The 26782-nt window shown below is 40.1% G+C and overlaps 1 protein-coding gene across 8 annotated transcripts in view; it reads right to left on the reverse strand.

Moving 5' to 3' along the window:
* Positions 1-4101: 4101 nt before the first annotated feature.
* The window catches only part of LOC145766388 (prominin-1-A-like), a 35554-nt gene continuing 12873 nt past the window's right edge, over positions 4102-26782 (reverse strand). For 2 of the 8 annotated variants that reach the window (XM_082578089.1, XM_082578094.1), the window contains 16 exons: positions 24732-24943; positions 24027-24165; positions 22065-22224; positions 19555-19701; positions 18512-18638; positions 16033-16118; positions 15377-15523; positions 12136-12223; positions 11562-11651; positions 10976-11113; positions 10507-10656; positions 10042-10131; positions 9354-9469; positions 7419-7466; positions 7278-7310; positions 4102-5415 (listed from right to left, as the gene is read on the reverse strand). In XM_082578089.1, the coding sequence (XP_082434215.1) occupies positions 5382-5415; positions 7278-7310; positions 7419-7466; positions 9354-9469; positions 10042-10131; positions 10507-10656; positions 10976-11113; positions 11562-11651; positions 12136-12223; positions 15377-15523; positions 16033-16118; positions 18512-18638; positions 19555-19701; positions 22065-22224; positions 24027-24165; positions 24732-24943 (1805 nt within the window). In that variant the 3' untranslated portion in view covers positions 4102-5381. Of the gene's footprint in view, positions 5416-6138; positions 6184-7277; positions 7311-7418; positions 8417-8565; positions 8581-9353; positions 9470-10041; positions 10132-10506; positions 10657-10975; positions 11114-11561; positions 11652-12135; positions 12224-15376; positions 15524-16032; positions 16119-18511; positions 18639-19554; positions 19702-22064; positions 22225-24026; positions 24166-24731; positions 24944-26782 lie in introns of all 8 variants that reach the window. The other 6 variants (XR_014288714.1, XM_082578091.1, XM_082578090.1 and 3 more) reach the window with 6 other exon arrangements.

Here is a 26782-nt window from a genome sequence, read left to right on the forward strand (position 1 = left end):
TTTGCTTTTTTTGTAGGAAGTCATACCCCTAGACTAGACAGAAGCCTAAATTATCCTTTTTTAATTAGAGACTTAGTCTCTCAATATTCTTTTAAATTATCCTTTTAGTGCGTAGCAATGAGTGTTACCCCTGAAGTCGGCAGCCGTGGCCGAGTGGTTAGCGCGTTGGGCTCGCAGTCGAGAGCCTGCATGTTCGACTCCAGCCACCCGCACTTGCTGTTGTTTCTCTGGGCAAGAAACTTAACGATAATTGCCTCTACCCAGTGATCGATTTCGAGTAATGGGTAGTACCAAATTTAAGTCATAAGTAAAGTAGACAACCGGAAAATAGACATTGCGTCGGCTGCAGCGTGGGTCAGGTGTATGTCGGAAGGCGTATACCGATGCATAGCGCTCAAGTCCGCTTTCCCGCAATGCAGGATAAAGATAAACAAACAAACAAACAAAAAAACAAACAAAATTTGTGTATATCGTCCTAAGCCAAAGGGCTTCCAGGGAACATACGACATCGCCTTATCTCTCATGATAAACGAGTGTTACCCCTGCTACAGGTGTAGAAGCTGGGGTGCAGGGGGTGCGGTCTCACCTCCAAAACATTTGATTTGTTGAAAATTCGGGCAAAATTTTTTTGGATATTTTGTCGACTCATTAAAGTTACCTTCTTTTTAGCTTTTTGTTTTAAAAAACTAATTAAAACTGCATTTTATATTTTACAAAATGCACTAATTGGCAAGAAATTCAACAACTTAGATAAAATATTTAAATGTTGCATATCTTTCAGTGACGACCCAACTCAAGTCTGAAACTATTCTGAAACAATTCGCGGGCCAAAAAGACGGAGCTCGCGGGCCTGCAGTTGGACCACGCTGAGTTAGAGTTAGGTGGTGGGATGGTGCAACGAATAAGGCGTTGGCTTTCCAATTATGCAAACCTGGTTCGACTCCCGGCTTTAGCTGGTTGTTGACAAACACCGCTCACCTCTACCCAGGGTGTAATAAATTGGGTAGGCATAATTGTTGCAGAAAAGGCGGCCGAGAGAAAGGAACTGGCCACCCTACTCTCCTTAATGCCGAAGGCTTAGTATAATGAGAACCTTATCTTCTCATTCCCCAAAGCTCAGTATCTGAGTATGGGAGCTTTACCTTTAAGTTAGATACTGTGAGATACATTTTGCTGCAACCTAGTTTTGTGTATGGTAATCCTCGAAACTCATACAGTAGCCTATAAATTTTGGGCAAAAAAAAATTAGTCAAAATATATGACACGTCATTAAACTCATTGGGTGTTTAATCAGAAAGCTGTTCAGATACAAAATAGAAATCATTTTTAAAAGCCCTGATCCCACATGGTATATTCATTGTCTGCAAATTTGTATTTGAAAGATACAACTATCCTGGTCTATAATTGGAAATCCTGTCTGTTTGAACTTCAAACGCATATATTAATATCTGACTTCCATACGTTTTTCCTTTTGATACCACTGGCCGCCGCAAGTTTTTCGATGTATTTAGATATTTCTATTGTATCCACTGTACCTCTTTTGTGGTCTTCCTCTTTATATTTTTACTGCTTACCAGTTAGTCTACCACAATACTTGTAAGATATCTTATTTAGGGGAAGGTAATTTGACACATTTTTGCCTGTTACCTGAAAATTACGAGACATAAACTATTGATTTTAGGCTGAAATGAAGGTCTAATCCCATACACACTTTTTAAAAAACATTTTCACTTTTGTTATTGTTTTTTAATTAAAATGTTAAAAACGTCACTCAAATGTATCTTACTTTAAACAGAAAAAAGAGAACAGAAAATAAAACTGTTCACATTCGCCTTTTGAACACTCAGTCAGACCAGTTCAGCTCCGCTTAGAAAACATCAAATCGATTGTGTACTTTTATATAACATTTGGACGACTGTTAAAATATAATAATTCGTGATAATGTTTCACTGTCCTGTAGTTTCATTATTCTGTAATGTTTAATTTCAACTCAACGTCTGCAGACGTTGAATCAATGTAAAAATGATGGATTTTACTGTCTGCGTTTGCTGTAAGTGTTAACTTAAGGCATTTAGGGACCGTTCAAATATTACATAACGATATCGAGGGGGAGGGGAGGTTTATGAAAAGCGTTACGTTAGCGTCACATCGGGGGGGGGGGAGGGGGTTCAAGCAAAACGTTACGTAACGCTTATGAGTAAGCCTACGGTAGTTTATTTGTGCTCGCTGGTATCGTCGTTTGGATACTAAATTAAGCTGAAATCATATCGAACAGCACCTATTCAGCACCAACAAAATCTCTATCAAGTATCAACTACGGTACTGTAATTCCATACAGGTTCTAAGTCAGTGATTCCCAACCTTTTTGTTGTCACGGACCCCTTTAGACAAATTATTAATTCTGCTGACCCCTACCTAAATTTTGCCCTACTATTGACTATTTTAATAATTATGCCACTCAACTACTGTACTGTGTCATATTGCATTGCCGCTATGACTCCTGCGGCAAATATAAGGTTAAACAGTTGCTCAAATAAGAAGATGAATGAATTGTTCAAGACATGTCAGCAGTATTTGAATATTAAGGTGACCTAAAGTGTCATGCAGTGGCCGAGTGGTTAGCGCGTTGGGCTCGCAGTCGAGAGCCTGCATGTTCGACTCCAGCCCCCCACACTTGCTGTTGTTTCTATGGGTAAGAAACTTTACGATAATTGCCTCTACCCAGTGATCGATTTCGAGTAATGGGTAGTACCAACTTTAAGTCATAAGTAGAATAGACAACCGGAAACAGACATTGCCGTCGGCTGCAGCGTGGGTCAGGTGTAGCCTACGTCGGAAGGCGTACACCGATGCATAGCGCTCAAGTCCGCTTTCCCACAACACAATGCAGGATAAAGATATGAAAAACAAACAAACTTTTTCAACGTAAGCAAATTTAATGAGGGGGCTGTTGTCGCCTTTCCTGAACTAAACAACTGAACTGTGGTTGAGTTTTTGACAATGCAACAGGCATGTCATCTTCAACGTCCAGCCGATTTCGATGTTTAGTTTTTATTGTAACAAGAGCTGAGAATCCTGCCTCGCAAAGGTAAGATGTACGGTACCGTAGCAGATGTATTGTGGTAGATGTAGTTTAAGATCAATGTACACACTGTAAGCAGCAGCATAGATTTATTTTAATGCATACCGGTACAGTTTATTCTCGCGGGCTTGAGCTTGACACATTTGAATTTAAAGAGAGAAATGAAAGTAAAAACATCGCTTTTCGTTTCCATCAAGGTAATCACGGACCCCCAAATGCTTTCTCACGGACCCCCAAGGGGTCCTCGAACCCCAGGTTGGGAACCACTGTTCTAAGTGCTTAAAACCTCGCATTGCGAAATTGCAAGGCAGCATTCTTACATCACAAAGCTTCCAATATATAGAAACATTTTTGAGCATTGATGACCCCATTCGAAGATGCTTAGCTTTCCTTGCGGTTTCTTTTGTGCTTTTTCTTTCATCACCTTCATTTACATCACCAAACTATGAAAGGTTTGGATCGAAACATTTTGGACGGTGGGCTACTAAACGTTTTCAGTAGGTACATAACGTTTTAATTCCAAAAAAAGAATATAGCTAAAATTTCATGTCTCAAACGTAAGCTTTAGGTGCATACAAACCAAGATATTTTATCAGCACGTGTTTCCACGTCATAATTTTGATATAAACTGGCAAAACGGGCTTTGTAATGGAAAAGCGTCACGTGGGGGAGTTGACAAAAACGTTACGTTGGCGTCACATGGGGGAGGGGGGGTCAAAAATTCGGGAAAACAGCGTTACGTAATATTTGAACGCTCCCTTAAACAACCCACTGCTGGTAGCATACGCATCATAATCCTACGGGTTGTTATGACATGGTTTGCAATAGGCCTATTGATGTTTGTATAGAGTTTTGCTGGAAAGAAGTTGAAAGAACCAGCGCGTATTCTTTGGATATATCCTACTGAGTGTTTCTGAGTGTAGTCAAAGGATCTCATTGGCACCGGCCCCAACTTATCCTCTCAACGGCCCTGGTCCCAAGAGATCAATCGCTTCTCACCACGCACTGCAAACCACAAATGTGAACAAACGGTGTTTTATTACAGAACAATAATTGTTTGCGTCAAGGCGTCAATCCGTGCGCATAATCTACGATCAAGTGGAATGGAATTCAGTCGCGACTTGGAGCAGAACGAAAATAATCATCTTTGGTTAGTTGGGAAGGTTTTAGCTTTAAAACCTTGCATAGGAGCATAAAAAATGATAGAAAATTTTACAACTTTTGTTGCAGGGTGCGCAGACATGAACACTGAACGTACCGCACTGTCCAAGCACGTACTCAGTCATGCTCGTTTTAAACCCCTTCAATTTGTTGTCACTTTTCCCGAGCATTGACGTGCTGGTATCGCATATTCTCAGACAGCAAAACCCGTCATTTTTACATTGATTCAACGTCTGCAAGACATGTAAAAATGACGGATTTTGCGAACTGGGTTATAGCTAGTAGCTATCTTTTACGGTTAAACATATTCATGATGAAAAATAAGAAAGTTTTCAGCAAAACTTACAGTTTGAAAACATTCATTTCACCAAAGTACCGTAATCTTAATTGAAAGTTTCCACAATTTTGGATCTGTTCGATCGCAACCCAAATTCTGTTGGGTTGGTATAAATGCATTATAAGCAATAAAAACATGATAGATGTGGTGATTAAAACAACGCAAAATTGACGCTTAGATGTCATGGCTACCACAATCGACCAACCATTAATTCAAGCTGTTAGAGCTGTCACTTCTTTTCGATTTAGAAAAGGGTCTCGTTCCATAGCAGTCACGGTAATATTTGTGCATAAAATATACAACATAAAACTTTGTTTATGCTTGCAATGCAAATAGTAAGTTTGTACACTAGAAACCAATTTGTTTCATAAATCGTGCGAAAGACTTCTTCAAGAAAGACTTTTCATTGCAGTTTATAAAGACTTGGATGCATGAAGAATTCAGTCGCACCAGGAAAACAAAAGGGAGAAAACTGGTTTATGATACGTAAACGATAATGTAACGATATTTAGATGGCACAAGCAGCTAACCAAGCCAGTCATCCCATCAACTTAGTTTGAAGCAACGCAGAAAAACTGGCTTGGAGACAGCAAAATTCACCGTGTGCAGACGTTGAATCAATGTAAAAAACGGTAGATTTTCTGTCTGGGTGGAAACAATTATATTTGTGAAAGTCCATCACATGAGCCGTTCACCAAGTTACAGATGTGATTGATTCATCATTGCACAGTGCAAAAGTAAACTGCTCTAATAGAAAACAACGAAGCAATTAGAGTGAAGATTTTTGGGAACCGCAAGGTGTCAGTAGTACTCTCCAGGATGAACTTTTGGTGATCTGGATAAAATATAATCTTTTTTACAACGCAGTAAAACGCTGGAGTTATTTTACTTTATCCAAAGCTTTACCTGCGTCTACGTGTACTGAGCTTAATTATTCACAGTATAACATAAACAGTGTTTATGTTATGAATGTTTATTTTATGTTATGCGTTAGATGAGTGTTTAAACACGCATCTGAAGAACCAGCCCCGAAAGCAACATAATTCACTGTCCAACGGTTATTCAAATGTTATATGCTCAAAACATTTCAAACAGCCCGTATTGTAATGTATCTTGGTGTAAATACCGGTAGTTGCTATCTTGCAAAAAATTAATCGTTCAAAACTTTTCACAAGACTATAAGTATAAACATATACAGAAGCATGTTAGTGTGTTGCCCCGCGGTCAAGACACCAGTTTGTAACGGACGAGATGTACAAAATAGTCGCGACATTTTGCTTGTGCTTTGAAATAGTACAAATCGACTATTTTGACGCCAAGTGGTTCAATTTTAACTTATCAAGACAACCAGCAACAACCTTGCATTGCTACAGTAAGCACAAACACAGGCTAATGCTCTATCAGTGAGTGATGATGACGAAAAATTGATGACGCAATGCGGTGATGACGTCATTCACATTCGACTCACCGGGTTCGAATCCTACAAAGCGCATGCATGCCAATGAAAAAATCAGTTGTTAGATTGAAAATGAAACGTTAGTGATTCCACCATAAAAACCTGAGTGTTTCTTTCACATTCGCCAGTCATATACTGTTGATGTAACTTTAAAAAAAAGAAAAGATTAAAATAAAGTCATGCACATTGCACAGGCGAGGTATGCAAACACCGCCAGTCCAACCAAACATGCATTGAATTCGCTAAACCATCAGTGTGTGGGGTGCCCAACGTACACAGCCAGGCCTTATGTTGACAATCCTGTTCTTTGAACCAAGCACTATTTTATATTTGTTGTACACCTCACCAGTGCCATACGCGGGGGGCATTACATTAGGCTTCGCCCCGGTTTGTGAAATTACTGAAACATTTCTTTATAGTACCCCATTTAATATGTTTTGGATAACACTGTCAAAGCAAATAACAATGTTGCTATAGACTAAGCAAATACTAAACCCATGGCTCAATGCTCCCCCCTCCGGCACCTCACTACCACGGCCAATGCATGTTTTTAACCATTACTTGGAAGTTAACTTCTCAACAGGATACTTCCATGTGGCTTCTCACTTTTAGCAGCTGAATGCTTTACGCAACTTAGCTTCTCCTATTTATCACTAAGCTATCAGAGAAATGGGTGAAGAATTACCTGCACATGGTGAAGCCTCACTAGTCTTTTTCATGCACTGAGACTGACAAGTTCTACCTAGCGTATGGACCTTGCCATTTTCTTATGCTGACGACTTTTCGTTGAAGGAACTTGAGAATAATCCTGATCCACAAGACATAAGCAAATTCAGTGTCATATGAAACTTAAAAAATTCCTTATTGGCACTCGCCTCCTCTCTCCACTTTCGACAGCACTGAAGAATGTACAAGATATGTTGATGCTAAAACAATCCTGGCCTTATAAGGTGCATGTAGGTGTCATCTTTAATTATGTCACTGAAATTTATAAACTTTCTTATACTTGCTAAGGTGTAAGTTCGGAAACTAATCGTGACTATCCAATGATGGTGGCCAAGAAACTGTGCACTTTTCGTCAAAGATGACAGACAAACGTCAAAACTGTCCAAGAAAAGTTACATTCAGAGATACAAAGATATTGTTAAGCTTGGCTGAAGGTAGAGCACCGACACCTTGTGTTGGGTGGATTGCTTTACCTTGAGACAAGTAATAGAAAAGAATTGAAAAAAGAAACTCACCTAAATTTTGCAGAGGATGTCCCATTGGTGCTGCTGAATGAGAAATTGAAGGAAATTAAATTTTGGAAGAATTATGACACCACATGCTCATACGAAGACAACCAAGCTAGTTTCACTCAATCTCCGCTACAAGGGACTTACTTGTGTGAACGATTGAATGCATCCATTTCCATGTTGTCCCACTGCGTGCTTAAGGTGAAGAAAGATCGTGTTAAAATGTTATAGAAAGCCACCAAACTCAGTTAGTAAACAACAGGTCTTCAAAGCGTCTTTTTTTTTTTTTATAAAGGATCGACATCGAGATCACAGGTGATTATGACCAAACAAGCACCATGCAATGCCAAACGGTGATTAGATGCAAAGACACGTTGCTCGATAATTGTCAAGTCCCCATGCCGCATGCACAGGAGAGATTTTGTTTCCATCGAAATTTCAGCCAAAAATTTCCCCAGCGAGCAAATTACAAAACACAAACTTTAAATAGCCGTTGAAGGGATTGTCTTTGCGTCTTAGTCCATACGAGAAAAAAATGTTATTTGAACAACCCCTTACGAGTTCACAAAGCAGCAAAACAAATTGGGTCCCAGAAAACCCAAGGCAAAAGAGGTAAAAAAATAAATGTTTTGTAAAAATGCGGAAAGTTCAAATTCAACACAGAAAACTTGAATGATTTCAATGACCTCGATAAGCGATACTAGCGGTTTCCCGTTAACACTTTGTAACAAATTACGCAATAAAGTTTGGGATTCATTCAAAAACAATTGTTAATCCTAAACAACAAAATGCGTATTTTTTACATTGATTCAACGTCAACAGACGTTGAATCAATGAAAAAATGACCGATTGTGCTGTCTGGGGTCATCTTCCCACGAGCTATATTACAAGCGATTACTTTCGATAATCTGTCGCGCGACAGCGGTTCAAAGCCTCCCATGCATGCGAAGCTGCCAGGATTGTATTTGTAAGAATCTTCTACGTCTGGCAGTGCATGCCGCACATATTTAGACAAATGTGGTTTTGCTAGCTGGGGAATTATTGCAATATTTAGAAATTTTAAAGACGATTAAAAAAACAATTATTTGCACCATCACAACCACTGATTAGAATAAGCAGAAGAAAAGGCCAAAGAACGTTCAGCTCTGCAAAAAATAAAAACAAAACTTAAAAAAATTTCCACTTTAAATGACAAATTCATAAAAAAAAACTCATTGACCAAAACACAACATAAAAACATATTTAATGTATGGAGGTTGGATTCCTTGGGCAAAACAAGGGGTGTATTACAAACCTGACTCAAATTCAGCTGGAAAACGATAATAAAATCAATATATATGACGTTCTAGTAGCATTTCTAACAAGTTCATGTCTCACAATGCAAGAAAGCTTTAAGTTAATTTGGTTATCGATGTTTTACAATCATTTCAGAAGGGTGGCAGTTCAAAGTTAATCTAAGGATGCGCAGTAACAAGGTGCACGAAGCGTCAGTGTAGTGATAAAGTAAGTAATATTGTTGTTGCTTCTACGGATTGAATATTGTTAGGAAGGCAAACAGCCAGACTATGCAAAGGGTGCAACGGAAATAGAAGTAACGACCATCAGCTGTGGATCAGTCTTGCACTTGGGGATGGGAAATCGCTATTCCTTTCTATGTCGTTCAGGTTTTTTAGACAAGAAAAACGAATAACATACAAGAATCGAATTTAACCCTAATTTAAAAAGTACTTTTAACTCAGGGAGAGGTTGGCCATTCGCATCTCTATTCAGGAGACGTGGGTGCGATACCAGACCGAGGCAATAACAAAACACTTGAAAAATTATTCTCAGCAGGACTATCTGACTATAACATATTGTCATCATAGGCCAGCCAGACAGGAAAATCCGTCATTTTTACAATGATTTAACATCTGCAGACGAATTTGCTGTCTGGCCAGTTGTCCCTTTGCTGTGAATGTATACCGCGCTTGAAGCAGCTGGAAATGAGACTGGAATTAGGAAAAACCAACTCCACTTTCTTTTAGCAGTGAGCTGCGTCAACTGTGAACATACAGACGTATCCGGCACTGAAGTGGAACTTACTCGCTGTATCCATCGCCAGGCTTTGTACGCCTGTAGAACTTGGCCAACTTCATTCCAACGATGGCGGCTGGGATCAGGAAAAAGACGCACCAGCCCAGGGAGAACCATAATGCATTCTGGTGGAAATAAAATGGTAATCGGTAAAAATCTACCTTGGGCTACTATTTTTTCTGGGAATTTTTACCTACACAAAAATGAACAGTTTGCAGTTGCAACAATAGAAGCAAAGTAGAAGAAATATCGTTGAAATGGGCTCATTTGCGTTCGTTTTGTCCAAAACTATGTTAAGAGGTGATAAGATTCAAATTCAACCGATGGGAGGCAAGTAAGCCAGTTTGTCATGAAGTGTCTTGCCAAATTCATAGAGGCGTGCTTTTAGCTTCATGGTTTGCTGCCCTTTCGGCCGTCGGTCAAACTGTCCCATCACACAACAGACGCCCAAGGTGCCCGTTGGAATAAGCCAAAATCTAGACCAATCAATCGTTCACAATTTCTGGCTGACCCATGTTGTGAAAAGGAAAAAAAAGCATCAACGATGTCCTTTGTTACAGTTGAAGTGGACGTCATAACAATGTCCGACTGTCCGAAGACGTCATTATTAAGTCACAATAGTGATTCTAATGCAACAAAGTGACGATTGCCATTTACATTAGTGGCCAGTGCACAAGAGAAATCACTTGGTACTTACCAATACATCCATGAAATAGTCGCAGACGAGAGAGACGGCTTGGGTGTACACGAGGAAGACAGGTCGGCAAGCGCCGAAGTATACGGTAATCTGAAAGAGACGTGAACAATGTGTTGCCTCGGCTTGAAGCAAGAACTTTAAGACAGACAGAAATCAACAAGGCAGAGACTTGCGCAGACAACAAATCATTCGTTTTTTTAATTGATTCAACGTCCGCAGATGTTGAATCGATGTAAAAAACGACGGATTTGCTGCCTCGGTCAGAGGCTAACTAGTAAAAATTTCGTTACAAATTCTTTCCATTAAATGTAAAAATTATGTCAATATCAGGTCTTACATACAGTATATTTGCAAACATGAACGTTGTTTGGGGATAAAAATTCCTAAGCATTTCCATCAAATCTGAACGTAAAATTCTCCACTCTACCACGTGGTCTACGCTTATAAACCACGTAACAAGCTTACCTGCAGCAACAGCCAATCAGCGTAACCGTTGACGTCATCAATCAATGAGTTGGCTAGCTTCTCGGTTTCTTCGAGGACGAGAGCGGAGCCATTGGTCTGGATGGCAACATCCAGCTGCTGTAGGGATGCCTTGGAGGCCTCAACCGTGTCCTATAGAAGAAGAGAGATAAAGTTTCATAGTTCATATCATGATTGGCGTCCACTAAGACACCAGTTCGATCCCCTATCACATCGTTTGCTTCACGTGTTTCGAACAAACACAAAACACACTTGAAAACGATTCCGCTTTTTGAAAGTGTGTTTTACTTAACAACGTTTGACGACTAAAGGCTGGACTTTCATGTGTTTAGTTCAAACAACAAAAGATGATTGACAAGTTAACCATGGGATTTGGTTGGATAGTGGATAACCCATGAACAACGAAACCATTGCTACAAGTACACACGCACCATACAGTGCAGCAACTTACATTCAACCCAGTAGAGATGCCTTCGAGGATGTTCACGCTGGTGTTGAGGCTTTCCAAGATTGGTATCAGAGGGTTGACGCTATTGACTTGGATTTGCAAAATGTTGTAAGAATGTACGCGAAGATTGTCAGCAATTGTCTGTGAAAAGAAGGAGAGTTTTTAAGTGCCCTGGGCAGGCATCGAACCTACGTGTTTAGATCCTCAAGCAGACACGTTATCAGACATATGACTGACACCTTTCCATTTCATAACTAGTAACCAACATCATATTTAGTTGGAATTATAGTAATAAAGTGCCTCTGTTGTCTCTGGAAAAGAAGCAACGATTTCTCATGTTTCTAAAAGTGATACTCTGTGCTGTAATAATTTTTTAACAATTTCTTGTAAAAAAACAAAACTCATAACAAAAAAACTGTTCAAAAATACGAAAATAAACGAAATCGAGAAAGACTTTCCCAAATATTTATGCGAAGAATACATCTCACCAAACGCAATGCTGAAAAAGTGTGAGAATTAAGGAGACTTTTTAAGGGGTGTTTTTACTAACAACTGCAGTAAAACAAATTATTATTCTCACAACAATTACCTGCAATCCAGGATCTGACAGACTGTCAGCTGTGTCGTTGAGTAGTTGTGCATACTCGGTCAAGTTTGCTTGAGTTAAGCCCATATTTATCTGCAAGAATTACAAAAGGTCAAGCATTAAATTGACGTGGCGTTCGCATAAAAACGAGGTGTGCCGCCCAAACAAGTCGACACAAATATTTGTGTGAAAGTCACCAAATCGTTCAAATATATCTGGAGAACGCTTATTCCTGTTTAAACATCGTGTCTAAAAATTAAAAACAACCTTACTTTTAACTTTTAAACATAGCACACATGAGCCAGGATATACTGGGAGCTCACAATATTTATGCACGCAAGCAAAAAGAGTCTAAAATCGCAATTCTTAAAGTGCACAATATGTTTAAAGAGCTTAGTCTAAAAAGACCAGTTCAATTTATTTTGTTTTGTTGGCGACAAACCAAAACTATACACAACACAAATAATCCGCACAACAAGGATGGCAGCGAAGGAGCAAAAGGTCACCAAAATCAGCTGCCACCCAAAATAAGTGAATACTTGAACTAAGCTGGGCGGGCTATGCGAGAGCAGCTGACCTGTTCTGTATATGCATTGAAGTCAACCCCGTCCAACCCAGAGTTGAGGATTCCATCCAGAGCCGCTTCTACTTCTGGAGTGTAGATCCTGTACGGAGGAAAGTGACACAAAGATGCATTTTAATATAAAATCGCTTCATTTAGCTCAATAGTCATATTTGTACCAAGCACAGCTTGTCGAAGACCAATCTTGCTACGAGCATCAGACAAGATTCCATGCCTGCTGGTACAAATATATCAGATCACTGAGATGAGTGGATCTTAATCTAAGGTCCACGAACCCTTTAGACCGCTTAGGGCAAGGATGTCCAATTATTGTCCACTGTCCAAAGTCAGGCCAGGGACACGTTTTTGTATGGTCGCGCCTGCTGTTGCACAAAGTGTTATTTTTGGCCCGCAGACACAGAAATCGTACAAATTCAATTTGCATCTTTTTAAAAAATTGATGAAGTATTTTCTCACAGACAAAAGCCGAACGAGAAAAGTTGGAGCCATTGTTGCATCAAAATTGCAAAGTCAACTATTACTGCCTGAGAGTGTCGTAATAAGTGATACAGTCGAGCATTCATGCATTTTCTTGCCAGCAAATTCAACGACCGCTTTCGAGATTTTGCCATAAATGTAAAGGGATTATTGCTATTCACTTCTTTCTGCTTGAACCCTGCACCTGGTGAGGCTCCAGCTCACCAGCAGCTAATAAAATAAATTGAGCTTCTCTGCAAAGCCGACAGCAACATCTTTCCCTCGTGCCTTTTTAGCAGCAGCTGGATAAAAGCAAATTTCCAGAAATGTGAAAGTTTGCAAAGGAAATGTTGAGCTTGTTCGGCTCAACATATTTGTGAGCAAACGTTCTCGGCTACATATGAACTTGAAGAAACAAAACTGAGCGACTCATGCCTCCGTGATGTGGGGAGCAAGTCTTTTAGGCGCTGACAATTAGGCGCTGGTCTAATAGGCGCGCACACTGTGGCGTCTGGATATTTAGGTGCGGAGCACTGTGGCGCCCGGTCATTTAGGTGCTATTCCTAGTAAAGTCTGTAGATTGTAACAGCTTGGCAGCTTTCCAGAAAATTATATCATGGCTTCCGTGAGTGAAGCTGCTTAAACCGGCAATGCTTTTCACATAAAATGTTATATTGAACAGAAAAATATATTGTTGTTTTATTGATTTATTATTGTTTTATTTGTTGTTAGTCCAGGTTTGCGTTGGTGAAAGCTTTATCAATAAATTATTCAAGCTTCCGAACATTATTGGAAGTAATCCTACGGAAGTATCCCTACGTCGTAAATCATGGCAGATCCATAGTCTTTGCCTGTCCTTTTTTGGCTACGGTAATAATATAATACTTTGTGTGAAAATCATTGCTGGTTCAAGCAGCTTCACCCATACATTTTTCTGTTTAATATAATATTTTGTGTGAAAAAGCATTGCCGGTTTAAGCAGCTTCACTCACGGAAGCCATGACATATTTTTCTGTTCAATTTAACATTTTGTGTGAAAAAGCATTGCCGGTTTAAGCAACTTCACTCACTGAAGCCATGACCAACAACGCACACGCATTAACAAAACAACATATTTTTCTGTTCAATATAATATTTTGTGTGAAAAGCATTGCCCTACGCCCCTACCTGCCAAGCTGATACAATCTGCAGACTTTACTAGGAATAGCACCTAAATGACCGGGCGCCACAGTGCTCCGCACCTAAATATCCAGACGCCACAGTGTGCGCGCCTATTAGACCAGCGCCTAACTGTCAGCGCCTAATAGACGTGGACCCGTGATGTGTTACGCTTGTCTATCCCTAACCTCGAACCAGATCTGACCTGGGTAGAGAAATCACGACGTCAGTTCCATCCTTCACATCAATACAGTTGTTTGTTTACAAAGTTTCTGGATGTGCTAATTTGTCATGGAAAAGCAGAGAACTTATAGAGCCTAACTTATCAGATCCCGTGAATCCGTGACAGGCGATTTCAGCCTATACAACAAAACTCTTAAACCTGCATTATTGCTTTATTGTATGAAGGGAGGTGACATTAAATAATCCAATAAAGTTCCCGAACCTGGCTAATGTTAGTTACTTGTTATGGTAGATTCAACTTTAAAATTAGATTTCAGACCTGCAAGATGCCAACAGCTTCTTTTCGACACATGAGGACGAGGTTTCAGCTTCTACTAAGACATCGCTGTGTCTCGAGTAATTTTAAACAGCTCGGGTTGTAATGTTTGATTTGAAGATTCACCAGGCAAAGGTCTTATCTATAATATTGTCTTGGACTGAATTTCAACTATTGTGTATGTGTGCCCAGGAGTGGAACAATTATGAGCAAACAATGAGCAAAGCTTTCTGTTGTTGCAATAATTTCTTTATTATCGTGACAAGTAAGTGAGATGTTGCTTTGCTATGACGACACAATGTGTGAGAAACGTCTTTTTTTTATCTTTGCACTGATCAAACATAAAGACAGCAAATAGGGCATGACATTCTGCATGCGTCGACTTGGCGGCGTGGTGGTTTGAGTGCCGCCTCAAAGTTTATAGATGTGGGTTCGATACCCCATCGGGTCATACCAATCACTTTATAAAAGTGACACTTTATCTGCTTCGCACCAAGTGAATGAATTTAAGGGAATTTACGCGCTAGGCTGCACCGGTTTGACGGTGCGATGGGAGCTAGGCTTTCTTGCAAAGAATAGGCTGTAACGCTTTTTGAATACACACACAATGTCAGTACCCAGCAAGATTCAGGAAACATATTCTTGAAAGATGAGAAGGAAGCAACTTCTGATGACAAGAAATTTTCAACAACGCTAAAAAAATAGACTGCAGCTGTATGCAAATGTAATGCTAGTTTTGGTTTTGTTTCCATAAAAAATCATGAAAATAACTAGTTTCATTTTTTTAAAAACTGTAATTAATCACAACACACAGTTATATATAAAGCCCACGTCTCCTGGAAATAAATATTTTTAGAAAGATCGTCACTGCCTTTTGTGCGAAAAAGAAAAAATTTCTCCAGCATCGCTTTTTCCGCACAAACCATTTTAAAATAGGTCATAGCACATGACTAGGGAACTGTGTTCCGAAAGCTAGTTTAATTCGATATTGCCACAACGTACTCGCAGCATCAGGCTGAAACAGATCGTTGGAATCTACACTGTGCAGTAAGCAACGATCATGCTGCTAAAAGCGAAACTCAATCAATTGCACATTTTAAAATAATTGACACACAAACTTACTGTATTGAGCTTAAGTCGACCGTCACGTTACTCAGTTGAGTTCTGAAAGCGTTTGTCAGTTCTGTTGTGTTTTCAACGAGTTGAGTGATGTTGTACAAATATTCCAATTTCAAAGCCTCATAAATTGAAGCATCGTTGCCGCAATCCCTGCATGAGTTGAGACGTTTCGCTTTAAAACTTTAAAGGGGATCACTTCAAATGTCAAACATTTATCTGTTCCCAAAAGGTGCACAAAAATCTATTCAAAATCAGGCAAGAAACGTCTTTTTAGTTGTTGTTGCAAAGTTGCTGATTTTGAGTGATGTGGGACTGAAATCCCAGAGTAATATCAATGGGAAATTGTTTAAAAACACAATGACAACTAAGCGAAATACAACATAAGCAAAAAACTTGTACCTCACCGGCTTCATGCAATAATGACGGCATACAGTGTTGTGGCAAACTTTATACACCAAATTTGCTACACAAAAAACAAATAGAGAGAATGGTTTCCATGCAAAACCTTTCAGAAAATATATTTATTTTCAAAATAACTTTCTTCCCAACTTGCAAAAGTTTCTATTTTGTAAATATTTTTTCAACGTCCAGCAACGTTGAAATGATATACAAAGGGCAGCTTTCGCCAAGTGGGTTGAAACTTCTACAGGACGACTCACGTGATAAGTCCATACACAGTGACGTTGGCGTCGGGGTTGACGGGTAAAAAGCCATTACCAACTTCGTAGAGGACACGATCGGTGAACTAAACATTGAAAACGGATGAAGTGCACTAGTTAGCTTGCATCAAACTCAAGAAGTCATTCACAATGAGCAAATCACACGACAGACCAACAATGGAGCTAAATGGCAGGCATTAAAATATTAAAAGCACTGATAGTCGGAGCACAGTGGCGGATTTAGGGGAAGGGGGCGTTAAGTGCCATCGTCCCACCCTGGTACACAAGAAAGTAACTTTATTCAGGTGTATTAGCAAGGTCGGATTAATGTAGACCTACAATATTACTGAGTTTTGTTGAAATCGCATCTCCCTTAGGCGACTTGCTGGATCTGCCCCTGCGACTGGGGGGGGGGATCCCTGGCATAATTCGGTCATCGTCGTGTGAGTCTTTGCGGCTGAGATCTATCCATGACCGACAATATTTTCAAGGACTGCACTGAAGGGCTACTCAGAGCTCAGCCAGATTTTGTTTGTCCATTTCATGGAATTAAAGGGATGGAATGTATTGATGTGAGTTGTGAGAGAACTATGTTAATATGTTATAATTGAAATCCATTCACAAATCCAATGCCATTCTACACGCTGCATGAACTGTCTTCTACAAGCGATGGCATTCTTAGATGTTGGAACCAAATTCTTAAAATTTACGGCTGCAAACAAGAGTTCCACAAACAAATTATTACGGTCCCAATAAAGTTGTTAGCAGCCCCGACAATTAAAATACTTGGACAAGCTGGAGTTCTGTTAACTCAACCACATGCAAAGGCAGCTTGCATAGCAATAATGGTATTGCGATGTCAGAGGGGCCCTGTACCGTTGGGGTATTGGATAGCGTCCGTGATGGTTTTTCACAAAGGTTGCACTGAAACTATCTTTACTGCGCTGAGACAAACATATGACAAGACATAGGTGAACCAAGTACTAGAACGAACAATGATCTCAGACAGCAAAACCCATCATTTTTACATTGATTTAACGTCCGCAGACTTTGTAGACGTTGAATCAATGTAAAAATGATGGGTTTTGCTGGCTGAGATGTTCCTGAAGTCAAGTAGGCCAACGATGCCAGGGAGTTGAAGATATCGATTGAATGGATAAAACTGCAATGAAACCAATCGTCGTGTCCACCTTCAAGCATGCTATCACGTGTCTTGCCAAAGACATAGCCGCGTGCTCAATGCCGGCGCCCGTTTGATAGTCGTATAAGAGCTCGCCATTAGGGTGACGATGTGGCCGACAAACCAGGCGAACACGCTGATTTGGTTTGCTAGAACCTACAGGAGAAACGTGAACATGATTTGAAGGGGGAAACTATTTTTGTCGAACCCGAGCTAGTATACATGCCGCACTTCCAACAGTGTATCTTGTATGCGCTACATAGCAGCCTGCGTCAGTTAAACAGCTGCGCTTCTGTTCTCTGTTGTCAGAATCTAAACGACCAAGTTTGAAGAAAAAGCTAAGTCAGTAACGTACGACAGTGTCGTTAAATACGTCAGAGTCGGACAACATTGTGGGACAGGTACTTCCTCTAGAACGTAGCACCATATGTTCATGCACGAGCAAACAGCACGACGACAATGGTTGACATGGTAACAACATGTACGCAACGATGCGTTCATGCGTGTCCTTACAGCAAGACATCAGTGAAATCAAGAGGGAAGCCAGGCGAACCGTGAACGGAATTACCAAGCACACTCCCGATATAATCCCATAAAACATCATCCATAAACTTCACAAAATATACACATTGATATTAGTACTTCTGGGTGTAGATTGGTCTATATGACTTATAAAGGGTAATCGTAACACTCTTTGGACGAAAAAGCAACGTAACTCAAAAATATACGTAAAAGTAGTTACTGAAAACAAGAGAATATTTGTGTGGCAGAGGAAGCCAAGCGCATAACCATTAATTTCAAATATGATGGTTTTAGAAACGAGTCATTCAATTGTTAAACAACTATCACGAACACAACACAGCAAGAAAACCAGCCTCCATTAGACGTTGAATCTATGTAACTAAAACACTTATTTCCCAGCAGAGAATTACAAATTTTCCCTTTGAGAATTTCGCAAAATTGAAAGTTTTGTTTTTGTGTATTTTCGTGTCATGTTGACAAAGGCCAAAAGTAAATGACAGAAAGATGAGCAAAACAAACAAATCAAACATAAGGTGGCAACCATCTGGTTACTCTGAATAGCATTTCATTGAAAACAGTTTAAAATGAAAGTGAAGTGCCAACGACAACAAACGCAAATTAACGAGAAGAAAAGCTTATGCATATAATTGTTCAAACAATTCAATCCTTGCCAAATATTGTCTCAAGGCTGGCTAATAATTGTACGAAGGTATCATCTTCTATCATGTAATACAAACGTTAAAACACATAGTCTACTCGTCAAAACCAATAACTTACCTTTAATCCTTCATATGGTGGCTGGAAATTTTGGCAAATATACCTCTCCCCGTGTCCTCCGATGGTGAAGGTTATAATCACCAAAATCATCAGCAACCAGGCAAATATAAAAGAAAATCCCACACCCCTGTGACAACACGAAGCTAAGTTAATTATTCATCGCTTGAAGTGGCCTGCAGCATCCTACCAATGATGGTAACGCGCAGGTGAACATTGGAGAATGATAACGGAATGTAAGTTACAATGATATTAATATTATGACAAATATTATATTCAACAAAATATGAATATCATGTTATCAAAGTATGAGATACCATAAATTTATAAAAAAACGTTTCGTAAATTTGGCAATAAATTGATCAAAGTCACTAGTTTAGCTTTTCATGAAGAGCAGTTTAACATACATTTGGCAAATTTCGGTGATTAAACCATACATACCGGCTCAATGCACTACTAACACAGTTATCAGTATGAATTAAACATACCATATTTTCCAAAACATATCCATGTATCACAGGGACAAAATTGCTATTTTATTTTATCAAAATAGTTGGTCCCCATGACTGGACCAATTTGGCAATGTCCCAATGAAGTCGGACGGAGCGAAATTGACCAATTTCTTTCTTTGTATCAAATGGTGCCGATAATAGCAATAACAATAATGATAAAAACGGCCAAGACCCAAAGCATAGGTTGTCAACAAATACAAACTGACGTGCCCAACCCTACCCGTCTATAGAAATCCTCTTCTACATACATTACATCCTAAGCTGGTAGGGTTCATGGAGATATTGTTAATTGCTAACCGATTACGTTGAAGTTTCTGTTTCGCATCGGGGTTGCAACAGTTCAATAATTTTGTTCATCATCGATACTCCGTTTACCGTTGAGCAATCACTTGGTTTCTATTCGGAGGTTAATCCCAGACAGCAAAATCCGTCATTTTGACGTTGAATCAATGTAAAAATGACGGATTTTGCTGGGTTGGTCTCACGAGTTCAACACATAACAAAACCACATAAATCGAACAGAAAATCACTCACGCCATGATCAAAATCCCACCACAGTCTGAGCATCTGGAACGGTCGTCAACATGCTTGCTGAAGCTTAGCGTTCCCATTCCCATCCCTAGCCAGTAGAAAGCCACTATGATGGCGACCATCGATGCCAGCACAATACCGGCTATGTACCTGGCAACACAAGATAAGTTACATCGATTCTTTGCATATTTACGTATATTTAGCGCATAAATCCTAGGATATAAATCAAGTCACAATCGTTGAAAATAAAGTGAATCAGCAAACCGATCAAATGCAAATAAAGACTTAGTCACGTTTTGAGTAAAACACAACTAAAGAATGTTTTCAAAATATGCAACGCTCATCTGGTGCATGTTTAGCTAAACCATCACAAGGTGCTGCAAGTGGTAATCCACACCGAACTACAAGTTGGAGCAATGAAATGCGTTAGGTGTTACATTACTCAGGCCAACAAAACCTGGCCTAGTTTTGTAGCAAACAAGATTCTGCTTTCAACAAAAGAAACACATGGCCACCTGTGCACCGTGACGAACAATGCTGCTAATATACCTTGCTATCGATATAACCCGCTACTGATATACATTGCTGAAACTTCTGATATTTCCTGCTACTGATATACCTTATGACTGAATTACCCCGCTACCGATATCACCTGCTGCTGATATACCTTGCTACCGATATACCCTGCTGCCGATATACCCTGCTGCCAATATACCCTGTTGCCGACATACTCTGCTGCTAAAATACTTTGCTACCGATATACCCTGCTGCCGTTATACCCTGCTACCGATATACCCTTCTACCGATATACCTTGCTACCGATACACCCTGCTCCCGATATACCCTGCTGCCGATATACTTTGCTAATGATATACCCTGCTACCGATATATCCTGATACCGATATACCTTGCTGCCGATATATCCTGATACCGATATACCTTGCTGCCGATATATTGATATACAATAATATACATTGCTGAAACTCCTGATATTTCCTGCTACTGATATACCTTATGACTGATATACCCTGCTACCGATACACCCTGCTGCCGATATACCCTGCTACCGATATATCTTGCTACTGATATACCTTGCTACCGATATACCTTGCTACCGATATACCTTGCAACCGATATTCCTTGCTACCGATATACCTTGCTACTGATATACCTTGCTACCGATAAACCTTGCTACCGATATACCTTGCTACCGATATACCTTGCTACCGATATACCTTGCTACCGATAAACCCTGCTACCGATATACCTTGCTATCGATATACCTTGCTACCGATAAACCCTGCTACCGATATACCTTGCTACCGATATACCTTGCTACCGATATACCTTGCTACCGATTAACCCTGCTGCCGATATACCTTGCTACCGATATACCTTGCTACCGATATATCTTGCTATCAATAAACCTTGCTACCGATATACCTTGCTACCGATATATCTTGCTATCGATAAACCCTGCTACCGATATACCTTGCTACCGATATACCTTGTTACCGATACACCCTGCTACCGATATACCTTGCTACCGATATACCCTGCTGCCGATATACCTTGGTACCGATAAACCTTGCTACCGATATACCTTGTTACCGATACACCCTGCTACCGATATACCTTGCTACCGATATACCCTGCTGCCGATATACCTTGGTACCGATAAACCCTGCTATCGATATACCTTGCTACCGATACACCCTGCTGCCGATATACCTTGCTACCGATATACCCTGCTGCCGATATACCTTGTTACCGATACACCCTGCTACCGATATACCTTGCTACCGATATACCCTGCTACCGATATACCCTGCTACCGATATACCTTGGTACCGATAAACCCTGCTACCGATATACCTTGGTACCGATAAACCCTGCTACCGATATACCCTGCTGCAGATATACCTTGGTACCGATAAACCCTGCTACCGATATACCTTGCTACCGATACACCCTGCTGCCGATATACCTTGCTACCGATATACCCTGCTGCCGATATACCTTGTTACCGATACACCCTGCTGCCGATATACCCTGCTGCCGATATACCTTGGTACCGATAAACCCTGCTACCAATATACCCTGCTGCCGATATACCTTGTTACCGATACACCCTGCTACCGATATACCTTGCTACCGATATACCTTGCTACCGATAAACCCTGCTACCGATATACCTTGCTACCGATAAACCTTGCTACCGATATACCTTGTTACCGATACACCCTGCTACCGATATACCCTGCTGCCGATATACCTTGTTACCGATACACCCTGTTACCGATATACCTTGCTACCGATAAACCCTGCTGCTGGTATTCCTTGCTACCGATATACCTTGCTACCGATATACCTTGTTACCGATACACCCTGCTACCGATATACCTTGCTACCGATATATCTTGCTATCGATAACCCCTGCTGTTGATATACTTTCCTGATGATATTAAAAATTATACGAGAACCCAAGAATTGTCCTTAAAAATGATTGTTACCTGTAGATGTCGAAATTATCATCGTAGCTATCCAAAGCGTTGGCCACTGTGTTGCTAAGATCCAGGATGGAAGATTTGAAATTCTCAACCGTATCCAGAGGAAGACTTGAGAGCGAATCGTACAAGGTGTCATTCACGTCGTTCAACGTCACAATCAGATCTATGAAGTAACCAATAGGTTGGTTCACGGAGGGTGAAGCTACTAGCGGTATTTAAACCAAATTGTTAATGGAACACCTGCAAGTAGTGGTGTGATTTAATCCAGTCAGCAAGCTGTTGGCTTTGACCAAAATTAGACACATCTGGCAACCCTGCATACGATGATTATACTTGGTCCTCTCGAGCAAGTTAGCCAAGAACTGTTTCTGCAAACTTTCTTATTTTTAGGAACCCCACCAGAGGCTGTAAGCCAACCTGTTTCGCAAACTTTCTCAAAAATATGATGACGTAAAACAACGCATTTCATTTCAGTTTCACGTATTTCATGCAAAACCCACGCATGTTACCCACTTTCAGCGTTCTATGATTCTCATGTGTTTCGTACACATAACGAAACTAAATTATTTAAATTAGAAACAGAGCAGTTATTTTGAGCAAGTTCAAAAATCTCTACGCAAACCTATCAGCACCGAACAGGTTATAAGGAGCGATAACCCAACCTTATGCGAATGCCAGGCGAGACTGTTCGAAACTGAATTTGAAACTTCACTTTGATCCAAAATTTTTGTCGTGGTATCGTATCGGAAGAAAAACAATTTGATTTTGTTGTGTACAATACTCGAGTAAAATAGGCACCAAAAGTTTTCCAAATTTTCAGACTTATAGCACAAATATGATTCTGATTTGTTAACACCTCACTTCATCAGGAGTATTAAGACTGTGAGTTCGAGCCTCTATCAAGACAATAATTTTTCTTGGCCACACGTTAATCAGTGAACATGCTTAAAAACCCACAAAGCCAAAAACGCGTTTTTTAAAATTCGTTTGTATGTGCTGTCATGTCTGGGGAACATATAATTATCATTCAACAATGCCCACTGTTATACCTCCACGTCCCACGTTGTATGACATCAACTGCAACGTATGAATGGTTGTAACAACGTATTTATGACCCAACAAGATGAATTGATAAATGATTCAGTCGCAACAACAACCATTCACTTCCTGGTAGCTATCAATAGCTTCTTTATTTTCTATTTCAAACATAGGGATTAAGAGAGAATAGGAGATTTTTCGTAATTGCAATCCCGAAACAGTCGGAATTTTTCATCATATTGCCCATTCAAGTTTAAGGACACTTCAAACAAGAAGATAACATAATGTAGGAAACTTTGTTATTACATCGTTGTCGAATAGTAATTCAAACAATGAAGCTTCCACCGATTTACGATGTTCAGACAAATATGTATTGCTACGTTGTATGACTGGAAGAGCTATGACAGCGTTGTGTATGACCTGGTTACGTCAGCACCAAGTGTGCTTTCTCGAAACGACACCACGTTTGGCAATATCAATGATTGACATTATTTTTACGTCACAATAAGAACATTGTTACAAATTTTGGCGATTTCAACACAGAATTGAACTATGTCTAGTGGGAGAATTCTAGGAACCATCAGCAATGACCAAGTGAATATAATTGTTGGTGCGGCATCGTAGGTTCGCCTTCCACAGAAATCACGAAGACATGAAAATTGGCAACACTGCTCTTCCAAAAGAAGCCAAAAACCTTATTATCTGGACACGAGAGAGCAAAAACTACACAAAATGGGATTGCAAGTGTGAGCTTTTGCAAATCAAGCATCCCAGCATTCCTAACATAAACAACATTGGTTCACTTCGCGCGTTTAAAAGAGGAACTTTTGTTTTTATGGACAAGTTTTACTCTTGAGAAACTTCCTTTTTATTGGTCAAATTCTATCCTCTACGGTTCACAACAACCTACAATTCAAATTCATTTACCGTCCACTCCAGCTTGAGATCCATTGGTTATAAGCTCGGGTATGTCATTGAGTTCGTTCATCGCTGAATCTATTTGTTGGTCGATGTCGTACTGGACCAGTGTGTCGTTCAGCGTATCGATCACATTTTGAACGCCAAGCTTAAAATACGTAATCAATGCAAAAGTGCTACCAGACAACATATATATTAGCAAAACTGTGCTAATTAAAACAACAGAACATGAAACAACATACCACTAAAAATTCCAACTCATAAAACACGAGTAAAAGGGTAAAGGGGGGTCCCATACTTGATTCAAGTGTCGGGTATGAGAAGATAAGGTTCTCATTGTACTAAGCCTTCAGCACTAAGGAGAGTAGGGTGGCCAGTTCCTTTCCCTCGGCCGCCTTTACTTCAGCAACTACGCCCACCCAATTTATTACACCCTGGGTAGAGGTGAGCGGTGTTTTCAACCACCAGCTGAAGCCGGGAGTCGAACCAGGTTTGCATAATTGGAAAGCCAACGCCTTATCCGTTGCGCCATCCCACCGCTAACGAAGTACACACGAGTACAACTAAACACGAGTACAACATTAAATGAACCTCAAGATTCCTTGCTTTGATTTAAAGGTTTATGATGTACGAAGAGTATTCCACCAGAGGTGGGTGTGCGCAAATAATAAGCTTTTGACAACAAATCAAGCCCTCGCAAATAGTTTTCCATACCGATGAGAAGTCCGCCCCGGTCGCATCAAGCTCGCTCGTGGTGCTTTGGAGAGACGAACAATCGGTATCTGCCGAGCAATCCGGGTCGTTTAGGTCATTGATCAGAGACGTTTGTTCGGCAGCCAACGCCGCGTTGAGAGCTGCAATCCCTGTATCAAGCTCTGTGACGTCACTTTGAACATCTGCAAGCGCGTCCAATGCCTCTTTCGAATCTGTAACAAAACGACACGATGCAAGTAAGCCGGAAGGGTGGCACAAACTGGCGCATGTAATGCCGGAAGGGTGGCACATGTCTGTGGGTTGGGGCAGTCCAATGACCCCGTTAAGATTGTTTCGCCTTTTTAGATTTTTAGCGCCAAAACCTTGTATTTATTAAATAATTTCGACCTCTAGCACGCTTCAAGTTTTGTCGCTTCTACCTTGTCAGACCCCTGCTGTGTTATGTCGCATGACGTTTTTCGCTGCGACAGACGGGAAAAAAACGACACTGAACTGATCCGCTATTGTGTAATATGTTCAATTGTTGAACAGCAACAGAGATTAGAACTCATTAGTGCAGTGACTACCAGCCACCGGACTCACTTTTAATAAAAAAGAATCGATGTGCTTTCTTATGAAAAGTGTCCGATGTCTAATGACAAGTGCACTGATGGGTCCAAATTTTCAGTTAGGTTTACAAATTTGTCAAGTCCTTTATCTTACATTTATAGAAGACACGGCCACGCAAATTGAACAAGCGCATACCTAGTCGAGAAGAAGCCGTGCGAACGCTGCAAACAGCCAACCAACAACGTACCATGATTATACGTCATTGAACATTTGCATAAAGTGATGATCGCAAAATAGTTGATCAAAAGACTGATGATAGTAATAATAATGGTATTTGTATATTCAAATTATACGAAATTTATGTAAAATCCCCACAAACATTGAAAAATAGATTTATTGAAAATATTTCAGTGCGGGACAATTTTTTCCATACCGTTAGCTGTATCATGCCAAAGCAAAAAGTGTGGTTGGCGAGATTCGAACCCATCACTGACAAAGCACCTGCATCAATGACTGCCATGTTCCCATTTTTAAAGCGCGTATATAAATTAACATTTCATCTACCGTATAAATCATCGTCTACATCTACCATATAAATCTACCGTGCATTACAACTTTCTTTTCACTATTGTAAGAGAGTAGTTAAAGGCTGAAATCAAACTTTTTACAACCATCGCACGATGGAGTAGTTAAAATTTGATAGCTATTGTCTGGGGACGTTGAATCAATGTAAAAAATGACTGATTTGCTGTGTGGGCGCTCAGTCACACACGTCTGCGGAGTACCAGCCAGCATCAGGCAAGTATGAGTACTCACGAAAGCCTTCATCTAATCCCTACAAACACAGGAAGTAAGCGTTCAACACGTTCTTTCAACGTTATATTTTATTAAATCGACGTGTTTGTAAAGCAAGAGTTAGTTGAGTAAGTTCCGATTCGTCTTGGTTAGATTTTCCACCTCACTGGAGACTGGGATTGGTTGAAAAATATGAACCAAAAATATAGTTTTGTGACTTACGTTTATTTAACGTCACCTGTAGGTATATAAAGGTAAAACATTTGTAATTTAGCTAAAACACACGCAGCGCACCACAGGCTGGCCATTAAATTTGTTTGAGGTGAAACAAGCATTTTACCAAGAACGCACAAAAGCGTTTCTCTAAAGTGAAAGCCTTCATAAAACTGGTCGTCAACAAAGCCACAAAGCAACCTTGCAAGTCAGATCAATAGAAGCTTCATCCAACAGCTCAATAACTTTGTGAAGAAAGGGGCGTTCTTCCCGGCTATCAGCACAAGGCTGAGCACTCACTAGTACAGCGAGCAGCTGCGATTCGCCAACCATAACGGTGTAGCTTCCACGCTAGCCATTCAGTTGGGAACTAAGTTTTCAAAATACCAATTATATTAAAAATCTACCCTGTTATCTCTAGTTTGAATGAACCGATAATCTGAACCAACTAAAAAATTGACTAAGTTGATTCTACTTGAATAAGTTGAAGATGT

This window comes from Aplidium turbinatum, chromosome 3 (genome assembly GCF_918807975.1).
Source record: "Aplidium turbinatum chromosome 3, kaAplTurb1.1, whole genome shotgun sequence".
NCBI classification, from domain to species: domain Eukaryota; kingdom Metazoa; phylum Chordata; class Ascidiacea; order Aplousobranchia; family Polyclinidae; genus Aplidium; species Aplidium turbinatum.